This window comes from Meles meles, chromosome 19 (assembly GCF_922984935.1).
Source record: "Meles meles chromosome 19, mMelMel3.1 paternal haplotype, whole genome shotgun sequence".
Lineage (NCBI taxonomy): Eukaryota > Metazoa > Chordata > Mammalia > Carnivora > Mustelidae > Meles > Meles meles.
The window spans coordinates 55,071,713-55,092,043 of record NC_060084.1 but is presented as its reverse complement, the minus strand read 5'-3'; the positions used below and the strand labels follow the sequence as shown (position 1 = coordinate 55,092,043).

The 20,331-nt window shown below is 43.0% G+C and overlaps 3 protein-coding genes across 4 annotated transcripts in view; all 3 read right to left on the bottom strand.

Annotated features, from left to right (window-relative positions):
• The window catches only part of LOC123931367 (putative protein ZNF720), an 867,309-nt gene that overhangs the window by 475,075 nt on the left and 371,903 nt on the right, over positions 1 to 20,331 (bottom strand). The window lies entirely within an intron of this gene.
• On the bottom strand, positions 178 to 1,233 carry LOC123931323 (L-lactate dehydrogenase A chain-like). Of its 2 annotated transcripts, XM_045988309.1 has the most exons (2): positions 525 to 1,233; positions 178 to 255 (listed from the first exon to the last, which is right to left on the bottom strand). In XM_045988309.1, exons 1-2 carry the CDS (start codon positions 1,209 to 1,211, stop codon positions 178 to 180), a joined length of 765 nt encoding a protein of 254 aa, XP_045844265.1. In that variant the 5' UTR covers positions 1,212 to 1,233. The 2 variants fall into 2 exon arrangements, with proteins under 2 accessions (XP_045844265.1, XP_045844264.1); XM_045988308.1 differs by having other exon boundaries at positions 213 to 1,233.
• LOC123931314 (BRISC and BRCA1-A complex member 2-like) lies at positions 2,474 to 3,734 on the bottom strand. The gene is given in 2 exon segments (XM_045988293.1): positions 2,474 to 2,691; positions 2,693 to 3,734. Coding segments are annotated over 2 exon segments (1,140 nt in total). The 5' UTR covers positions 3,661 to 3,734; the 3' UTR covers positions 2,474 to 2,519.

Below are 20,331 nucleotides of genomic sequence, written 5' to 3'. Positions count from 1 at the left end.
TTGGGACTACAAAGGCAAGTATCATCCAGCATTAGGGTATAGCTGCAGGGCTTGTTGAGCAATTCCTATTTAGAACCTTAGGAAACTGATGTTTTTCCCTTAGGCCATTTTGATATTATTTAAGTAACAGATCAGACAATAAGGACAATGTACACAACCTGCAACTAAAACCCGGTCCTAGTCTAGACAGTGAAGTGGTACGTTAGAAAACTTTAAAGTGGCAGCTCCTTTTGGATCTCCCGGAGTGTATCTGCACTCTTCTTCCAATGGGCCTCTTCCTCAGGAGTAAGAGTCACCTTCACAACATCTGAAATTCCATTCTGTCCCAAGACGCAAGGAACACTAAGGAAGACATCATCTTTTATTCCATAGAGTCCCTTAATCATGGTGGAAATTGGATGCACCCGCCTAAGACTCTTCATTATACTTTCTGCCAAATCTGCTACAGACAGTCCAGTGGCCCAGGAAGTGTAGCCTTTCAGTTTGATCACCTCATAGGCACTGTCAACCACCTGTTTGTGAACCTCTTTCCACTGTTCCTTATCTGCATCAGTGCCTAAGTCAGGGTGCAGATTCTTCAGAGACACACCAGCAATGTTTACTCCACTCCCTACAGGCACACTGGAGTCTCCATGCTCCCCGAGGATCCACCCGTGACAGCTTAGTGGGTGAACTCCCAGCCTTTCCCTCATTAGGTAATGGAACTGGGCTGAATCCAGATTGCAATCACTTCCAATAACACGGTTTTTGGGAAAGCCACTTACCTTCCAAGCCACATAGGTCAAGACATCCACTGGGTTGGAAACAACAAGCAAATTGCAGTTTGGGCTGTATTTTACAACATTAGGAATGATGAATTTGAAGATGTTCACGTTACGCTGGACCAAATTAAGACGGCTCTCTCCCGCTTGCTGAGGTGCCCCAGCTGTGATAATAACCAGCTTGGAGTTGGCAGTCACATTATAGTCTTTGCCAGAGACAATTTTTGGTGTTCTAAGGAAAAGGCTTCCATGGCGGAGATCCATCATCTCTCCCTTCAGTTTGTCTTCCTTGACATCAACAAAAGGAAGTTCATCTGCCAAGTCCTTCATTAAGACACTAATTGCACAAGCCATGCCAACAGCACCAACCCCAACAACTGTAATCTTATTTTGGGGGACATGGTCTTCCTTAAGAAGATTCTGAATCAGCTGATCTTTCAGAGTTGCCATTTTGGACTTAGAACCAAAAGGAATCAGGAGTGCCCGTTGGGAGGACGGGCGTCAGCGGTGCGCGAGACTGGATCCGGACTTGGCGGCAGCAGCTCCGACTCTCGACACTCAGAGCTGAGCGCGGGAGGGGCCTTAAGTGGAACCGCGAGGCTCGGATATGTAATTTTTAATGTGAGATACCAAATTTTCTCAAGATTTACTGGCCATGTGATAGTAAGGCCAGTGCCTTTTTTTGGAGGGGAGGTGTTCTCTACTTCTTCCTAGATAGGCCAGTGCCTTTCAAGGGAATAAGATGTGGGATGACCATTCAGAGAATTCAGGGTAGAGGGTTCTGGGTTCTGTATTGGGATGCAAGTGGCTTGAGGTAAAGCTGGGGGAAAATTAGGTTTTAGTTGTGAAGGACAATGACATCCAGGTTGTGCAAATTGTGTCTTACATCCTTAGAGAATGGGTAGGTGTTTGAAATAAGAAAATATGTGTGTGGAGAAAGATGAACATATTAAAAATGTTTTCAGTTGAACATTGGAATTGTGAACTCCAGGGGATGAAGGAGAATCTTGCAGGAGGATAAGTTAGCTGATGTTTTAAAAGGGTAGAGGAGGAAAGCAAATAATAAATAAATGTTTTATGTCTGTGATAAAAAATGAATCAATTTTTAGGGTCTGCAGAGGGTAGATTGTTCTGGGTTAGGTATTGGAGCCAACTGGCTGGTTGCTAAGAAGCAGATTTTAGGGTGGGTGTCTGCATCCAATTTGAGGAGACAAGCTTATAAAGAAAGTCTTCATCAAGCTTGGATTAGTAAAGGAGTAGCAATTTGGAGACCAGAGACATGAATCTATTGAGTCTGTTTTGTTTAATGAATTTTCCTGCTTTTGAAATCACCCACCAGTGCGAATGGACACATTTGAAAGAAACAGTAAATAGCAAACTCACACATAATTTAATGTAGGTATCTGTGAATGAATTAAATTATAGGGGTTGCAACTTTATTATTATTTTTAATATAGAACATTTTTAATAAAAAACATTGTTGTTGTTGTTGTTGTTGTCAGAATCTGTGATTTTATTTCTTCCAATTACGCAGTATACCGAAGGAAACAAAGAGGGAGCGGCCAGAGGTGGGGGCCCGAGGGCCCAGGTTAGCGCCAGCTGGCTTCGGTCTGGGTTCCGGGCAGGGCGTGCAGAGCTGCGGTACGAGCAAATCGCTACCATGAAGGCATTCCAAGCGGCTTCCAGGAAGCAGCCATATGTGCTGACAGGCATGTGGACACAGCAGTCTCGCTGGCCGCCTCGCAACGCTGGTGTTTCCTAGAGCTTTCCATTGGCAAACGCTGCCTCCTGGAACTGAGGGACAAAGGTTTTGAAATAAGCCTTTGCTCTTTTGGCCATCTCATTTCCATCCCATCTGGGGCTGTATGGATAATTTTTCTGGGCCTGGGAATAAAGCTGTCCACTGTTGGTAAGGTGATAGACGGACTGGAGGCTGGTCTCGAGGGAAAAACCGGGGCAGGTCGATGTGTACAAGAAAACAGAAATCTTTCCACATCAGCAGCAGAGTGAGTTTTGTAAAGCCTTCTGCATCATATTCCACGAAGCCTGTGCCGAAGTGACCGAGGAAAGCGGCAATGTACTCCCTTCTTTTGTGGTGCCCTTGAATCACATACTGCACCTTGTTGGTGAGTAGCTGGCATGCTTGAGGCACATAATCAATGAGACATCCTCCTCCTGGAAAAGCTGGGACATGAAGAGCTGTGGAGCCTCCAAGTGCATGTTCAATTTGGGGTGACAAGTATAGCTTGGGATACACCTGAGTGGCTTCGGTGTCCTCGAAACTGACAGAAAGGAGGGCCACGTCTTTTCCGGGGTCTTCATTTACGTCCTTGAGAAGGTATGTGGGCATATTGCTGAAATCCACTGGCAACTTCAAAAGGAAATGAACTGAAAATTCACCAGTCCAGTTGTTTTTCTTCCCAGCATAAATTACCATGTTCTTTCCATACTGAGGCTCTTCCAGTAATGTCTGGTACTCAAACATGAGGCGGGAGCTCTCCCGGAGGTGGCTGCATTGGAACTGGTGATATTGCCGCACGAGTTCCTTCACCACAAGCAACAGACATTCAGGATTTGAAGGATTCCAGGAGGCGAGGTAATGCAGGGCCGAGAGGTCTGGCAGGAATTCAGCATCTTCTCCAAAGTTGAAATCGGGGGGCAGCTCTGGGTATTGGGCATTGAAAATGATATCCCATTTTAATGTCTCTCCAGCATATGGTATGTGCAGTTTAAATCGGTCACAGTTGGGTCCAGGAGTCAATGATGGGCAGCCAGACTTCAAGTCAGTTATCCTCAAACAGTTGGTAGCATCCAGGCCCACTTTTCCATTGCGGACCACGCTAGATATGAATGGGGACAGCATTGGAGAAATTCGGTTCAAGGCCACGTCTGGGGACATTTTGGTTTGACTTGCAAATCACACTGGAACTTAGTCCGATCGGTAACCGGCGACTACGTGGGGTACAGGTTACCCGAGCGTGCCCCCGACCGAAGCACCGACCTGCGCGCACACCGCGAGCCAGATGCCTGCGCCTAAAAGAACATTTTTAAAGATTTTATTTATTTATTTGACAGACAGAGATCTCAAGTAGGCAGAGAGGCAGGCAGAGAGAGAGAGAGAGAGAGGGGGAAGCAGGCTCCCCACTGAGCAGAGAGCCCTATGTGGGGCTTGATCCCAGGACCCTGGGATCATGATTTGAGCCGAAGGCAGAGGCTTTAACCCATTGAGCCACCCAGGTGTCCCTTAAAGGATTTTTAGAATTTGTTTGACCAAGGGAGAGAGAGCACAAGTAGAGGGAGAGGGAGCAGACTCCCCGCTGAGCAGAGAGCCCAACCAGGGGCTTGATCCCAGGACCGTGGGATCATGACCTGAGTAGAAGGCAGATACTTAAATGACTGAACCACCCAGGTGCCCGGGTTGCAACTTTAATGTAATTTTTTACTTTGGAATCAGTTTAGCAAAGAACATACAGAAAATTCCCATCTTCCACTCAGTCTGTTTCCCCTAGTGTTAACATCTTAGGTTACCATAGTACATTCTGGAAAACTAAGAAACCAACACTGACACCACATTAGAAATGAATTGTAGACTTTATTCTTATTTCATCAGTTTTAACAGAAATGTCTTTTTCCCCCTCTTCCAGGATCCAATCCAAAATACCACATTACTTGTAGCCCACATGTATCTCCCACCTCCTCTTCTCTCTGTCAGATTCTGTCAGATTCTCTGTCTCCTCAGTTTTTAGGAACATGATAGGTGTGTGGAGGACTGGCCAGGTACTTTCTAGAATGACTCTGAAATTGGGTTTGTCTGATTAGACAGTGTTTATAGATTTTTTTTCTCCCTTTTTAAAATTAACATATAATGTGTTATTTGTTTCAGGGGCACAGGTCTGTGATTTCTCAGTCTTACACAATTCACAGCACTCATTTTTCGATCTCCGCTTTAGATCACTATGTATGTATCTTTGGGGTAAATACCCAGGAGTGTGATTGCTGGGTGGTAGGGTAGATCTATTTGCAACTTTTTGAGGAACCTGCACACTGTTTTCCAGAGTGGCTGCACCACCTTGCATTCCCACCAACAGTGTAGGAGGGTTCCCCCTTCTCCGCATCCTCTGCCAACACCTGTTGTTTCCTGATTTGTAAATTTTATCCATTCTGACCAATGTGAGGTGGGTTCTCACTGTGGTTTTGATTAGTATTTCCCTGATGCCAAGTGGTTGAGCACTTTTTTCATGTGTCTGTTGGCTTTTTGGCAGTCTTTTTTTTTTTTAAGATTTTATTTATTCATTTGACAGAGAGAGATTACAAGTAGGCAGAGCAGGAGGCAGACAGAGGTGGGAGAGCAGGCTCCCCACCGGGCAGAGAGCCGGACTTGGGCCTCAATCCCAGGACCCTGAGATCATGACCTGAGTCAAAGTGAGAGGCCCAACCCACTGAGCCACCCAGGTGGCCTGGATGTCTTCTTTGCAGAAATGTCTGTTTATGTTTTCTGCCCATTTATTGATTGGATTATTTGTCCTTTGGGTGTTAAGTTTGATAAGTTCTTAACAGATTTTGAATACTAGCCTTTTATCTGGTAGGTCATTTGCAGGTATCTTCTCCCATTTTGTCCATTGTCTTTTGGTTTTGGTGACTGTTTCCTTTGTTATGCAAAAGATTTTTATTTTGATGAAGTCCCAGTAGATCATTTTTGCCCTTGCTTCCCTTGCTAGGAAGAAGTTGCCGCCACTGAGGTCAAAGAGGTTGCTGCCTGTGTTCTCCTCAAGGATTTTCATGGATTCCAGACATGTATATGGATTTTTATAAAAGCATCTCACATCTCATCTAATCACATCATATCACATCAGGATATTCATGCAATTAACCACTACTTATCATTGGCGATGTTAATCTCGATCACGTGTTTATCAAGAGTTGGTAGTGTTATCCAGTCTCTCCACTGTAAAATTGCTATCTGCCCATCCCCTTTCTGTACTGATTGGAAGGGAGTCAATAAGTTTAGCAGGTCAATCAGTCTCCACCTCTTAGAAAGAGTGGTATCTGGGATGCCTGGGTAGTAGAGTGGGTGAAGTGTTGGACTATTGATTTTGGCTCAGCTCTGATCTCAGCGTTGTATGATCGAGCCCTGTGTTGGGTTCTGCACCTGACAGGGACTCTGCTTGAGTTTTTCTCTCTCCCTTTTCCCCTCCCCACTCCTTTCTCTCTAAAATGGGTAGATAAATCTTTTCTTAAAAAATGACATCTTTTTTTTAAGCCATCTTTAAAAAAAAAAGATAAATCGTTTTTTAAAAAGTCACCTGGGTGACCCAGTCGGTTAAGCATCTGCCTCTTGATATGGGCTCAGGTATTCATCTCAGGGTCATGAGTTTGAGCCCCGAGTCAGGCTCCATAAGCCCACTTAAAAAAGAACAAAGAAAAAAAAGAAGAAAATGTGCAAATAAACAGGAAGGCATTGGTGGTCTAAAATAATTCAGAATTTTCTGCAAAAGAGAACTTTGCTGTGTAGTTTGCTAAAGAAACACTACTTACATACACTGTAGATTACAGGGCTTGGAAGCTAAATGTGCCTTGATATTTGCATAAATCTGACGTTTTCTCATGATGAGATTCTGATTATAATTTCCTTCTTTAAAAGTCAACTTTTAACACAAAGATAAACTCAAAATGGATAAAAGACTTCAACATGAGACAGGAATCTATCAGAATCCTAGAGGAGAACATAGGCAGTAACCTCTTCGATATCAGCCACAGCAACTTCTTTCAAGATATGTCTCCAAAGGCCAAGGAAACAAAAGCAAAAATGAACTTTTGGGACTTACCAAGATCAAAAGCTTCTGCACAGCAAAGGAAACAGTCAATAAAACAAAAAGACAACCCACGGAATGGGAGAAGATATTTGCAAATGACAGTACAGACAAAAGGTTGATATCCAGGATCTATAAAGAACTCCTCAAACTCAACACACACAAAACAGATAATCATATCAAAAAATGGGCAGAAGATATGAACAGACACTTCTCCAACGAAGACATACAAATGGCTCTCAGACACATGAAAAAATGTTCATCATCACTAGCTATCAGGGAGATTCAAATTAAAACCACATTGAGATACCACCTGACACCAGTTAGAATGGCCAAAATTAGCAAGACAGGAAACAACGTGTGTTGGAGAGGATGTGGAGAAAGGGGAACCCTCTTCCACTGTTGGTGGGAATGCAAGTTAGTGCAGCCACTTTGGAGAATAGTGTGGAGATTCCTCAAGAAATTAAGAATAGAGCTTCCCTATGACCCTGCAATTGCCCTGCTGGGTATTTACCTCAAAGATACAGATGTAGTGAAAAGAAGGGCCATCTGTACCCCAATGTTTATTGCAGCAATGGCTATGGTCGCCAAACTGTGGAAAGAACCAAGATGCCCTTCAACGGACGAATGGATAAGGAAGATGTGGTACATGTACACAATGGAGTATTATGCCTCTATCAGAAAGGATGAATACCCAACTTTTGTAGCAACATGGACGGGACTGGAAGAAATTATGCTGAGTGAAATAAGTCAAGCAGAGAGAGTCAAGTATCATATGGTCTCACTTATTTGTGGAGCATAACGAAGAACACGGAGGACACGGGGAGATGGAGAGGAGAGGGAGTTGAGGGAAACTGGAAGGGGAGATGAACCATGAGAGACTATGGACTCTGAAAAACAACCAGAGGGTTTTGAAGGGGTGGGGGGGTGGGAGGTTGAGGAACCAGGTGGTGGGTAATAGGGAGGGCACGTACTGCATGGAGCACTGGGTGTGATGCCAAAACAATGAACACTGTTATGCTGTAAATAAATAAAAAAATAATAAAAACTGAAAAAAAAGTCAACTTTTATTATAATTCACATATATCATGGAAACAGGATTGTAGCTAGCAGGTCAGGATAATATGAAAAAAATTGTTTTTAAACTATAGCTCTGTGCACGTTGGAACAGGCTCTCCCCCACACTTGTCCAGCAGCCACACTTGTCCAATGCCTCCCGGCAGACACAGCCCAGAGCACAAGGCCAGGCCCATAGTGTGGTGCACTGGCAGGAGCTGGCACTGGTGCCTGGGCTGCCAGTGGAATGTGAGCTCCTGGGATCTACTTGGAGTCCAGCTGAGGATGGAGGTCCAAAGCAAGTGACAGGGAGGCACGGGTGCAGGCAGGAGGCATGGGGTGTAATTGAATTTTGTTTTTCCAGTGACACAAAAAGTGGTGATGTGTCCTGGGTACATCAGGCACCTGACAGCGCTGTGATGTGCTCTGTGATGGCTGATGTTACCTTCATCCCCTTGGCTTAGGTTTTCTCTGCCAGATCACCCCGCTCTATAGCTAATACAGTGTTTCGTTCTTATTTAAATTCAATTAGCTAACATAGAGTGTATCATTAGTTTCCAATGGAGTGCTCAGTGATTCTTCAGTTGCATATAACACCCAGTGCTCATCACAACACATGCCCTCCTTCATTCCCATCCCCCACTTACCCCATCCCCCCTCCAGCCACCCTCAGTTCATTTCCTAGAGTTAAGAGTCTCTCGTGGTTCATCTCCCTCTCTGATTTTGTTCCCTTCACCTATGGTCTTCTGCACTATTCCTATGGTACCACAAATGAGTGAAACCATATGATAATTGTCTTTCTCTGATTGACTTCTTCACTCAGCATAATCCCCTCCAGTTCCATCCATGTTGATGTAAATGGTGGGTATTCTTCCTTTCTCATCCCTGAGTAATACTCCATTGTGTATACGGACCATGTCCTCTTATCCATTTCTGTTGAAGGACTTCTCAGCTCTTTCAGTTTGGCTGTTGTGGCCATTGCTGCTATGAACATTGGGGTGCAGGTACCCCTTCTTTTCACTACATCTATACCTTTGGGGTAAATAGTGCAATTGCTGAGATAATACTGTTTCAATGTTAGTAAAGGGGGTGTCTGGGTGGCTCAGTTCATTAAGCATCTGCCTTCGGCTCAGGTCATGATCCTAGGGTCCTGGGATTGAGCCCTACATCTGGCTCTCTGCTCAGCAGGGAGCCTGCTTCTCCTTCTCCCTCTGCCCCTCCCCCTGCTTCTGTTCTCTCTCTCTCTCTCTCAGATAAATAAATAAAATATTTTTAAAAATTAATAAGGGGCACCTGGGTGGCTCAGTGGGTTAAAACCTCTGCCTTTGGCTGGGGTCATGTCCCAGGGTCCTGCGATCAAGCCCCACGTGGGGCTCTCTGCTCTGCAGGGAGCCTGCTTCCTCCTCTCTCTCTCTGCCTGCCTCTCTGCCTACTTGTGATCTCTCTCTGTCAAATAAATAAATAAAATCTTTGTAAAAAATTAATAAAGTTTGTTCTTTGCCATTAATATGGGTCCTTGGTGAATTGCTTTGAGATGTGCATAAAACATGGTGTTTATTTTTTATTTATTTTTTTAAGATTTTATTTATTTATTTATTAGACAGACAGAGATCACAAGTAGGCAGAAAGGCAGGCAGAGAGAGAGGAGGAAGTGGGCTCCCCACTGAGCAGAGAGCCTGATGCGGGACTAGATCCCAGGATCCTGGGACCATGACCTGAGCTGAAGGCAGAGGCTTTAACCCACTGAGCCACCCAGGTGCCCCAAAACATGGTGTTTAATCTTGAAAATCCCCTCTCTTCTTTCTCTTTGCTTACAGTTTGCTTGGGAAATGAAGGCTCTCACCTTTTTTACTTGGAGATTCTTAACTTTGCAGGTAGAGGTCCTAAATCATTAGGGCATTGGTCCTGCGAATTTCCATCCATTCTATGCACATGTCACACAGACACATTCTTCTTATTGCTGGGAAACAATCATATCATATTAACGTATGTTCAAGGGTCCCAGAATTCTAAAAGATAACTCCCAATTGATCAACAAAATAACTTTTCAATGAAAACAAGACTCGGAAACAGTAGCTCTTATTTTAGTCTGTGTATATGTCTCCATGGTGTGTTGAAACAACCCCAAAGGGTCATTCACAAATAGATGTGTATGTTTTATACCACTGAAAGTATTTTAAAATTGCAGTCACAATGAGAAATTTTCTAAACTACCTCTTTTATTTTTTTATAAGATTTTATTTCTTTTTTAAATTTTTAAAAAATATTTTATTTATTTATTTGACAGAGAGAGATCACAAGCAGATAGAGAGGCAGGCAGAGAGAGAGAGAGGGAAGCAGGCTCCCTGCTGAGCAGAAAGCCCGATGCGGGACTCGATCCCAGGACCCTGAGATCATGACCTGAGCGGAAGGCAGAGGCTTTAACTCACTGAGCCACCCAGGTGCCTCTACATTACCTCTTTTAAAGTGTATATAATTATCTTGTCAATGTATCAATATGTGCATAAAATGTAAAAGTTGCTAGATGAGTTCTGTGATGTTACATTCTTTACATTACTCCTCTCACTTAGAAAACCTGTCATGAATAGTCTTTTAGCACCTTTCTGTACACTGAGCAATGTGGTCCTTTTGGATTAATTCTATATCTCACAAATGAGGTTAAAACCCAGGCCCTTCTGTTTACTGGATGTTTGACAGAATAGTCTCATAAAAGTTGAGGAATAATATTCTCTTAGATTATTTTTGTGGTTTTATGTGTAAATTATGAAAGCTCTTTGAATAATACCTAGGGAAATATTTAAAAAAGACTGTGGTCATATATTAGAATCTATAATTTCTCTGCTCAGCTGGGAACTTGCTTCCCCCTCTCTCTCTGCCTACTTGTAATCTGTCTCTCTTGTCAAATAAATAAACTATTTTTTAATAAAGGGATCTATAATTTCCATAAAACTGTTCTAAGTCACACATGATTATTTCCCTCAAGATTTTACTTCTTTGCTATTCGAAAGTGAAGCCCTTAGGGGCACCCGGGTGGCTTAGTCAGTTAAGCATCTGCCTTTGGCTTAGGTCATGATCCTAGAGTCTCAGGATTGAGCTCCACATAGGCCTCCCTGTGCAGCAGGGAGTCTGCTTCTCCTTCTGACCCTTTCCCCTCTTACACACTCTCTCTAAAATAAATACATTTTCAAAAAAAAAAAAAATCTTAAAAAAAAAAAAAGTGCGGCTCTTAGACCAGAGGCAACAGTTGGTGAACTTGTTCAAAATCAGAAACTTGGGACACCTGGGTGGCTCAGTGGGTTAAGGCCTCTGCTTTCAGCTCAAGTCATGATCCCAGGGTCGTGGGATGGAGCCCCACGTCCAGCTCTATGCTCAGCAGGGAGCCTGCTTCCTCCTCTCTCTCTCTCTGCCTGTCTCTCTGCCTACTTGTGATCTCTGTCTGTCAAATAAATAAAATGAAATATTTTTTAAAAAATGCAGAAACTAAGGTCCACCCCAGAATGGAATCAGAGCCTGTATTTGAATAAGATCCCCAGCTTGTGGCTGTATACATTAAATTTTTGAGGAGTGCACTTCTGACTCACCATGACTCCCACTGAGAAAGATACACAACTTACTATGTAAATAGGGAGCCCAAACATAACCATGTATGCCTGTATTGATGCCCTAATACATTTTACCATCCCTGGAAGTAGTAGTTATCAGGGTTTTGTGATCCTTATGCTGTCCTCTTCCCTCTGAATTAGGGAAAATGTCAGGGAACATTTTTGTGTCTAGTCATCTAGTGATTCATGCCACTCACCTAAATCAGTTCTCTGAACTCTCTTAGGTAAAATGACACACTCTGCACAGTGGCCACATGATAAGTATATTATTTATCTCAGGTATGGTTGACATTCAGAAATGTGGCTGAAGATTTCTCGCAGGAGCCGTGCTAGTGCCTGGACCCTGCTCAGTGGGATTTCAACCAGTGCTCATTGTTAACAATTCTGGGAAAAATCAAGTGGTGAGAACTATGGTAATCTTTCACTACTCTAGATTTCAGTAAATCCCATTGGGTTAAGTGATTGATAAAAGTAGTTCAATCTGGGGGCCTGGGTGGCTCAGGGGGTTAAAGCCTCTGCTTTCGGCTCAGGTCATGATCTCAGGGTCATGGGATCGAGCCCCACATCGGGCTCTCTGCTCAGCGGGGAGCCTGCTTCCTCCTCTCTCTATGCCTGCCTCTCTGCCTACTTGTGATCTCTGTCTGTCAAATAAATAAAATCTTAAAATCTTAAAAAAAAAAAAAAGAAATGTCTTAAAAAAAATTAAAAAAAAATAAAGTAGTTCAATCTGGGGTCCTCAGATTGAGCCCTGTATCTGACTTTCTTCTCAGCAGGGAGGCTGCTGCCCCCTCTCTCTGCCTGCCTCTCTGCCTACTTGTGATCTCTCTCTCTGTCAAATAAATTAATAAAATCATTAAAAAAATGTAGTACAATCTGCCTCTTAAAGTCTGATCCCAATGCTTTTTATTTGTGAGGGGCTCTTCTGAGACATCCCTCTTCCTTCCATGGACACTCTTCTGTTGTTCCTGTCATGAGTGGGGGTCTGTGTCGCTGTTTACCTTCCCGTAAGACATTCATATTAATTTGCATTGAATTATGCCGAGGTCTCAACATGGGGACGGCGTCATGGAGATTAAGTCCAGTGATTTCTAACGTGAAATAGCAGTGTCGTGGATCGCTTTCATTTGCATCTGTCTGGAAATCCTCAGGGGATGCCTGGCTCATTTTTGTCTCTGCTCATAACTGACGTGTTGGTGCACGTGACAGTCCAAAGAGAAGGAAAGAACATGTTTTCCTGGCAGAATGACTTCTTACAGATGTTCTCTGTGGGTGCAAGGAGACCCAGTTACCTCCTAACCTGTCAGACCCCAGAGTTTCCCGCCCACTTCATTGCAGTGTTGCAATAATGGTCTTCAGATGTGCGAATGCTTGCCAGCATCTGCCTGTAGGGATCCTAGAGAAAGAGTCTTTCTCAAACGTTCCAAAGCTCCCTTGGGAGTCAATGAAAGGAAACGTGTAATTGTTTTGTTTGGTTGATTTTTTTTTTTTTAAATTAGCGACTGGAAAAAGGTTTCTGGAAACTGTATCCCTCCCAGCCTGCACTCTGATTGCCACTGTGGGAGAAATGATAAGTGTGGTCAGGGGGTTGGTGAGGTCACAGGTTCCTGAACTCATATCTCAGGGTCTGGCTGCCTCTTCTCCTCACCTATCCTGGCTGGTAGGAACTTCACGTCTGTCCACAGTCCTCATAGTGGGAAGGTGGTGGTGGCTTCTGTTTCAACCAGAAGGGCAGAGTCTACCGTACCTCTGCGTTTATTAAGATTTCTAGATCTTCATTCATTGTTGACATTGACTATGGTGTAAGGCTGTATCTATAAATGGAAACTTTTTTTAACATCTCAATTTAATTTTATTTTTTCAATATTTTAATTTCTTTTTTTTTAAGATTTTATTTATTTGACAGACAGAGATCACAAGCACTCAGAGAGGCAGGCAGAGAGAGATGGAGAAGCAGGCTCCCCCCTGAGCAGAGAGCCCTACTCAGGACTCGATCCCAGGACCCTGGGATTATGACCTGAGCCAAAGGCAGAGGCCCCAACCCACTGAGCCACCCAGGCACCCAGTATTTTAATTTCTTAAGGAATCTCTACACTGCTTTCCAAAGTGACTATGCCAGCTTGCATTCCCATCAACAGTGTACGAGGGTTTCCCTTTTGCCACATCCTCTCCAACAGTTGTTGCTTCTTACTAATTTTGGTCATTCTAACTGGTGTAAGGTGGTATCTCAATGTAGTTCTCATTTGAATTTCGCTGATGGCTAATGATGATGAACATTTTTTCATGTGTCTTTTAGCCATTAGTATGTCTTCTTTGGAGAAGTGTCTAACATCCTCTCCAACAGTTGTTGCTTCTTACTAATTTTGGTCATTCTAACTGGTATAAGGTGGTATCTCAATGTAGTTCTCATTTGAATTTCGCTGATGGCTAATGATGATGAACATTTTTTCATGTGTCTTTTAGCCATTAGTATGTCTTCTTTGGAGAAGTGTCTAACATCCTCTCCAACAGTTGTTGCTTCTTACTAATTTTGGTCATTCTAACTGGTATAAGGTGGTATCTCAATGTAGTTCTCATTTGAATTTCGCTGATGGCTAATGATGATGAACATTTTTTCATGTGTCTTTTAGCCATTAGTATGTCTTCTTTGGAGAAGTGTCTATTCATGTCTTCTGCCCATTTTGTGATGTAAAATCCTAGAGGAGAATGCAGGCAGTAACCTCTTCGACATCGGCCACAGCAACGTTTTCAAGACATGTCTCCAAAGGCAAAGGAAACAAAAGCGAAAATGAACTTTTGGGACTTCATCAAGATAAAAAGCTTCTGGGGGTGCCTGTGTGGCTCAGTGGGTTAAGCCTCTGCCTTTGGCTCAGGTCAAGATCTCAGGGCCCTGGGATGGAGCCCCGCCTCAGGCTCTCTGCTCAGCGGGGAGCCTGCTTCCCTCTCTCTCTGCCTGCTGCTCTGCCTACTTGTTCTCTCTCTCTGTCAAATAAATAAATAAATAAAAATCTTTTTAAAAAAAGATAAAAAGCTTCTGCACAGCAAAGGAAACAGTCAACAAAACAAAAAGGCAACCCAGGGAATGGGAGAAGATATTCGCCAATGACACTATAGACAAAGGGCAGATATCCAAGATCTATAAAGAACTCCTCAGACTAAACATAAACAAACAAACAAACAAAACAAAACACACAAACAAAAAACCCAGATAATCATGGCAACCGGATGCTTTTAAGTGGTTTACAATTCAGTCGCCAACACAACTATAGGAAGACTATTTTATTTTCTGTAGTTGAAAAAGCACTCACTATTTTCTAGAATGGGTGCAATAAAGAAAAAGGATAACACCAAATTTCAAGGAATGTTGAGGAATTAGAATTTTCATATGTTGCTTTTAGGAGAGTAAAAACTACATTCACTTTGGAAAACTTTGTGCCAGGTATTTATGAAAATAAACATTTTCCTTCTTAAATGAGACATTTTGTCACCCTAAAATATGTCTCTTTGGCCCAAGAATGAATTGAGGCTAGTATTTTAAAGAGACACCAGATAAAGGAAAAGCTCTGAAACCCGGTATTTGTTTGCTTTTGAAAGAGACGTTTGGATTTATAAGGGGAAACTTCATCCATAAGGTGTCTCCCTCTGTGTCCCCAAAAGAGGGAGAAGGTGTCAGTCTCCAGAAGCTGTGACCAGTGGAGAAGGCATGGATGTAAATGTGGTCACAACCACAGCCTTGGTTCTCATGCTTAGGCAAAGGTCACCTCCCAAATGCTTCCCAGTAGGATCACATGTGGGATTTCAAAATTATCACCGCTGGTGGCCTCCCCCTCAGATTCTGTCAATTGGTTTGGGTGGAAACAACAGTGCTTTGTTAATTAAGGGCTCCAGGTGATTCCCAGTGAGGCCAGGGATAATCCTGAGGGCTTCAGGTGGTTTTGATGAGAATGGAGAGGTGGGTTTGGCTCACGGAGAGGTAACAGGGTCTCTGCTACATGAGTCTGGAGGGTCGGGTCCATGCAGCACATGGTTCCTATGCTGTAGTGAATTTGTGGGTTCTGTTGGAGCAAAGGCCCCCTAGAAGCAGGAAGGAAAAGTCAGGGATTGAGTTTAAATTAGGAAGTCACAGTTCCTGAATAGCTCCTGACACAAGGGACCAAGAAGTTGGGACTTCTCTGCATTTCTGGGTCCTGCCTTTGGGCAGATATTTTCCAGGTGAAGAGGTTCTACTGGTGACTTTATGAGCATTTTCTCATGATGCAGCTGTGATTTCTCCACAAAAAGCTTGTGAGAAACAAATCTAGAGGACAAGGAGAAAGAATGGCCAGTTCTCAGGTAAGCTTGGTGTCCCAGGAGAGTCTGTATCATACTTTTCTCCTGAAATTGCTTGCATTTAGAAACTGCACATGTTTCCTCTGGTTCTGATGTTTCTCCCTTATGTTTTCACCTATTTTTAAAACCTTTTCAGAAATGAAACTGAACACTAGGTCTTCAGAACACTTCTCCCCTATATCCCAGAGTCTTGTCTCCTGTGTCTCCAACCTGGTTCCAACATGGTATCAAGAGCTGTCAATTTCAATGAAAACCTGCAACTGTTGGAAATATTCCATTGGTGACAGATCTAGAGGGGAAAGTGTTGAATCCAAGATTCCTATTGCTGCTGAAGTGTGTTCTTGGGATCTCAGCGAAGGAAAACATTTCTCATTTAGGTCCCATGTGGATGCGTTATCAGCTCTGCATAGACCAGGAATAAGAAAATGCCCAAATCAACATAATAGATATGAAATTCAGAATATCTTGGAAAGTTCTTGCGGGAAAAGCAGGGAGTAAGTCTTGCTCTTTAGAATGTGAAAAGGATACTCTATTTAAAATATACTAGATGGGCACCGGCATGGCTCAGTGGGTTAAGCGTCAGTATCTTGATTTTAGAACAGGTCCTGATCTCAGGGTCCTTGAGTGGAGCCCTGCTTTGGCTCAATGCTCAGCAGGGAATCTACTTGAGATTCTCTCTCTGCCTCTTCTTCAGCGCTTCCCCTCTTCTCTCTAAAATATAAATAAATACTTAAATAAAGTAAAAATATATACTAGCTATTACAGGTCATGGAAACTGGTGTCTCAATGCCTCTGACAGTCAGACAATCAAAGATTGGGAGGAAGCGAGTCATGTGGGCATTGAGAAGAATGCACCCGAGGGAGAACAGAGGAGACATAAATTGACTGAACACCCTGCCAGAGAGCCGCAGGCAGGGCACCAGAGAAGCTGACGGCCAGGATGCAGTGAGTGGGGCTGTGTTGAAAGGGGGAATGTGAGGAATTGTGGGGACTTAAGGCCCTTTATTCCTCACTGTACCTGGTTGTTAGGGCCTATGGCTACCTTGAGGTGGGCCCCCTGTTGGGGTTATCTGGACTCAGTGGGAGGGTCGCTATGGGCACTTATTCCACTCCTTTACTCAAGCCTCTTTGCCTAAAAGCAGCTTCTACAGAATCTATATGTGATTGAAGTATACATAAATCCACTGCATTCTCATAATTAGATTTTATTCTGAATTCCTGCTTCCAGACTCTAAGGAAACACCCGTGATGGTGTGTCCCTGGGTGTGCCTTAGGCACTGATAGTAATTTGTTTCTATACACCTGATGTGAACTGCTTTTATTGGCTTGGTGCTGTCTGCCAGATTCATACCTTATAATGTTCATATTTTTCCTCTTATTTTTTGTAAGGAGCTTAGATGTTCTGAGCCACATGCAGCAACCATCGCCTTCCAGGTGGAATCTTGTTTATTCTGAGTTTCTCTTGCTTTTAGTTTCTTTGGTTTTTTTTTAAATTTTATTTATTTGACAGAGATCACAAGTAGGCAGACAGGGAGACAGAGAGAGAGGAGGAAGCAGGCTCCCTGCTGAGCAGAGAGCCCGATGCGGGACTCGATTCCAGGACCCTGGCACCATGACCTGAGCCGAAGGCAGAGGTTTTAACCCACTGAGTCACCCACACACCCTAATTTCTTTTTTTTCTAATATTTTATTTACTATTTGAGAGAGAGCATGAGAATTAGGGGTGGGGGAGAGGTAGAAGCCGATTCCCCACTTAGTGGGAGCCCCAGGAAAGTCTTCATCCCAGGACCCTGGGATCACTACCTGAACCAAAGGCAGACCCTTAACCAACTGAGCCACCTAGGTGCCCCTTGCTTATAGTTTCTGAGGAAGAGAACCAAGTCCTAAGAGGTGCGGATACATTTCCTTCAACTTGCAGCCCATTGATAAATACTTGAGACAAGCAGGGTATGGCATTCCTCAAGGAATTCACAACTGCCTCAATGTTAATGATTTGTTGGAGGTAAAAAGCAGCCTTAGCTTGATGGCAGCCAGACCTCCAGGATCCTCTAAGTCCTCTTTAACATATGAAAATCGTTTTGGAAACTTCCTTTATTTCTACTCCCCAAATATGTGTTGGCCATCATCCTCCAAGCATATGTCCCAGTGATAGATATCTGATGGGTCTCCTGACAAGGTCCTGGGAGCCTAGACTCTGAATTCCTTAGACACTTCCACCATCCCTCACCCTCTCCCCATCTGAAAGTATGTAATCAGTCACTGCTTACAACCCCAGTGCAGCTCTTTGACCAAAAGGTCCTGACCCGTGCTTTCATAAGACCACATTTTTTGCACCAATGATATCTCAATAATTGTTTTTTTCATAATTCACTATTGAAACCCAATATTTCACATCAAAAACATCTCAAGAATTCTTTCTTGACAAATGGCTCATATCGAAAATCCATCAGTTTGTCCTGGACAAGGAGGGCTCTCACTTCTGTGTAGTTGGTATATATGAGTTCTGGGTTGGAGATTCTCCTTCATTCAACCCACCATCCCGTAGTTTTTCTTCTACTGGACACTCCTAACACAGACTTACTCTTCTATTTACTTCTTTGTGTTTTCAGAAACAAACAAACCAAGAATCACATAATGAACATTTCTGAGTATCTTAAAATCCTGAGATCTAATACAATACAAATCATAATTTAATCAAAATTTTCAATGAACTAATATGGGACAGAATCATTGACTACAATGGCCAAGAAAGAGAGAATTCTTGAGAGGATATATGGTGCAAGTTAGTAAGTTTATTTTCTTTTTTTAAGATTTTATTTATTTATTATTTATTTATTTGACAGACAGAGATGACAAGTAGGCAGAGAGGCAGGCAGAGAGAGGAAGAAGCAGGCTGAGCAGAGAGCCTGATATGGGGCTCGATCCTAGGACTCTGGGATCATAACCGGAGCATAAGGCAGAGGCTTTAAAACACTGAGCCACCCAGGTGCCCCAAGTAAGTTTATTTTAATAGCACCGTATCAATGGGCAGGAAGAGCTGCACTTTGGCTGCATCAAACTGGTGGTTCACTGCTGAATGTTCACTGGCGAGGGGCTGTGCCGGGAGTATAAGATCACAAATGTTTCTTTGAATCTGTACTTGTAAAACTCCTTTTGCAAGATTCCTCGGGCACTTATTCATATGGGGGAAATGTACAGGTAGTCCCAACATCCACTGAGAATGTAGCAATTTGCCCTTCGGTGATGCTTCTAGAACTATGCAGGCAGGGTGCCTGGGTGGCTTAGTCAGTTAAGGATGTGCCTTTGTCTCAGGTCATGATCTCAGGGTCCTGGGATTGAGCCCACATCAGACTCCCTGGTCTTTGGGGAGTCTGCTTCTCCCTCTCCTTCTGCCCTGCTCATGCTCTCTCTCTCAATAAAATCTTAAAATTACAACAACAGAAAAACTATGCCAGCTGTCAGTCAGCCCTCTGGACTACAAGTGAATATTTTTTGCTTCTAGCCCTCATCATAGTAGTCTCAGAAATGAGAGTTGTTTTCTTTCTGTCATTCAGTGTGTTTGTGTTGATAGTGTAATAAAAGACAAACATCATCATCAGGGCACCTGGGTGGCTCAGTCATTTGGCCTTTGCCTTGAGCTCAGGTCATGATCCTGGGGTCCTGGTATGGAGCCCCGGATCCAGCTCCCTGCTCAGTGGAAAGCCTCCTTCTTCCAATGCCCCTGCTTGTGTTCCCTCTATCGCTGACTCTCTCTTTGTCAAATAAATAAATAAAATCTTTAAAAAAAAAAAGCATCATCATCAGCAAAAAGATTTATAAATGTCATGTCATTGAAACTGTTTCTTAAATTAGGCAGCATAAAAATTTTCTATTCTATCACTTTTCCTGGGGGTATAAGTACTTTCTAAATATATGGATGTGTGCATGAATGTACAATGGTAGATCAGTGTTGGGTGGATCCTTCTTGTTTTCATCATTCTTCTCAGGTTGGGCACCTTCTATAAACACTGCTTTAGGGTCTCTCTGTATATTGACCTGAGTGCCATTTTAGATCAACTCTAGGTCAGATAACCTTGGTGAAGTTCTGATCCCTTCCATGTTACTGGATGTTTGACAAAATATTCCCATAAAATTAGAAGAATAATATTTTCTTCTCTAAGATTATTATTCTTCATTTCACCTTAATTTATGAACAATTGTTAGATGCTCTCTAGAAACTAGGAAATGGTGAGAAAAGGATTGTTGTTGACTTTTTTTGCTATTCCAGTAGAATCTGTCATTGGTATAAAACCTACTCAGAAACACTTGGGTGGCTCAGTCAGTGAACTGTTTGCCTTTGGCTTGGGTCATAGTGCCAGAGTCCTGAGATGGAGCCTTGTGCTGGGCTCTCTGCTCAGGAGGGAGTCTGCTTATCCCTCTCCCTCTGCAACCCTCCCCTTACTGCCCACACCATGGCTCATGTTGTTTGTTGCTCTCTTTCTTTCTGTGTTTGAAATTAAATGAAAAGCAGTAAAAAACAAAACAAAACAAATAACCAACCATTTCAATTCCAAGTCCTCCAATAATTCATGCCTTGGAGTTCTAGCTCTCATTAAAAAATAGGTCTCTTGGGTCATGGGCTATTGCCTCCTTAGAAATGCAGACTCCCATCCCACCCCAGTATTTCTGAACAGAATCTACATTTTTACAAGATCTCCAATGCACTGATTTAAAATTCTAATTCACAATAGAATTTGATAAGTACACTTGTAACCCACTAAAACATCCCACCTAAGA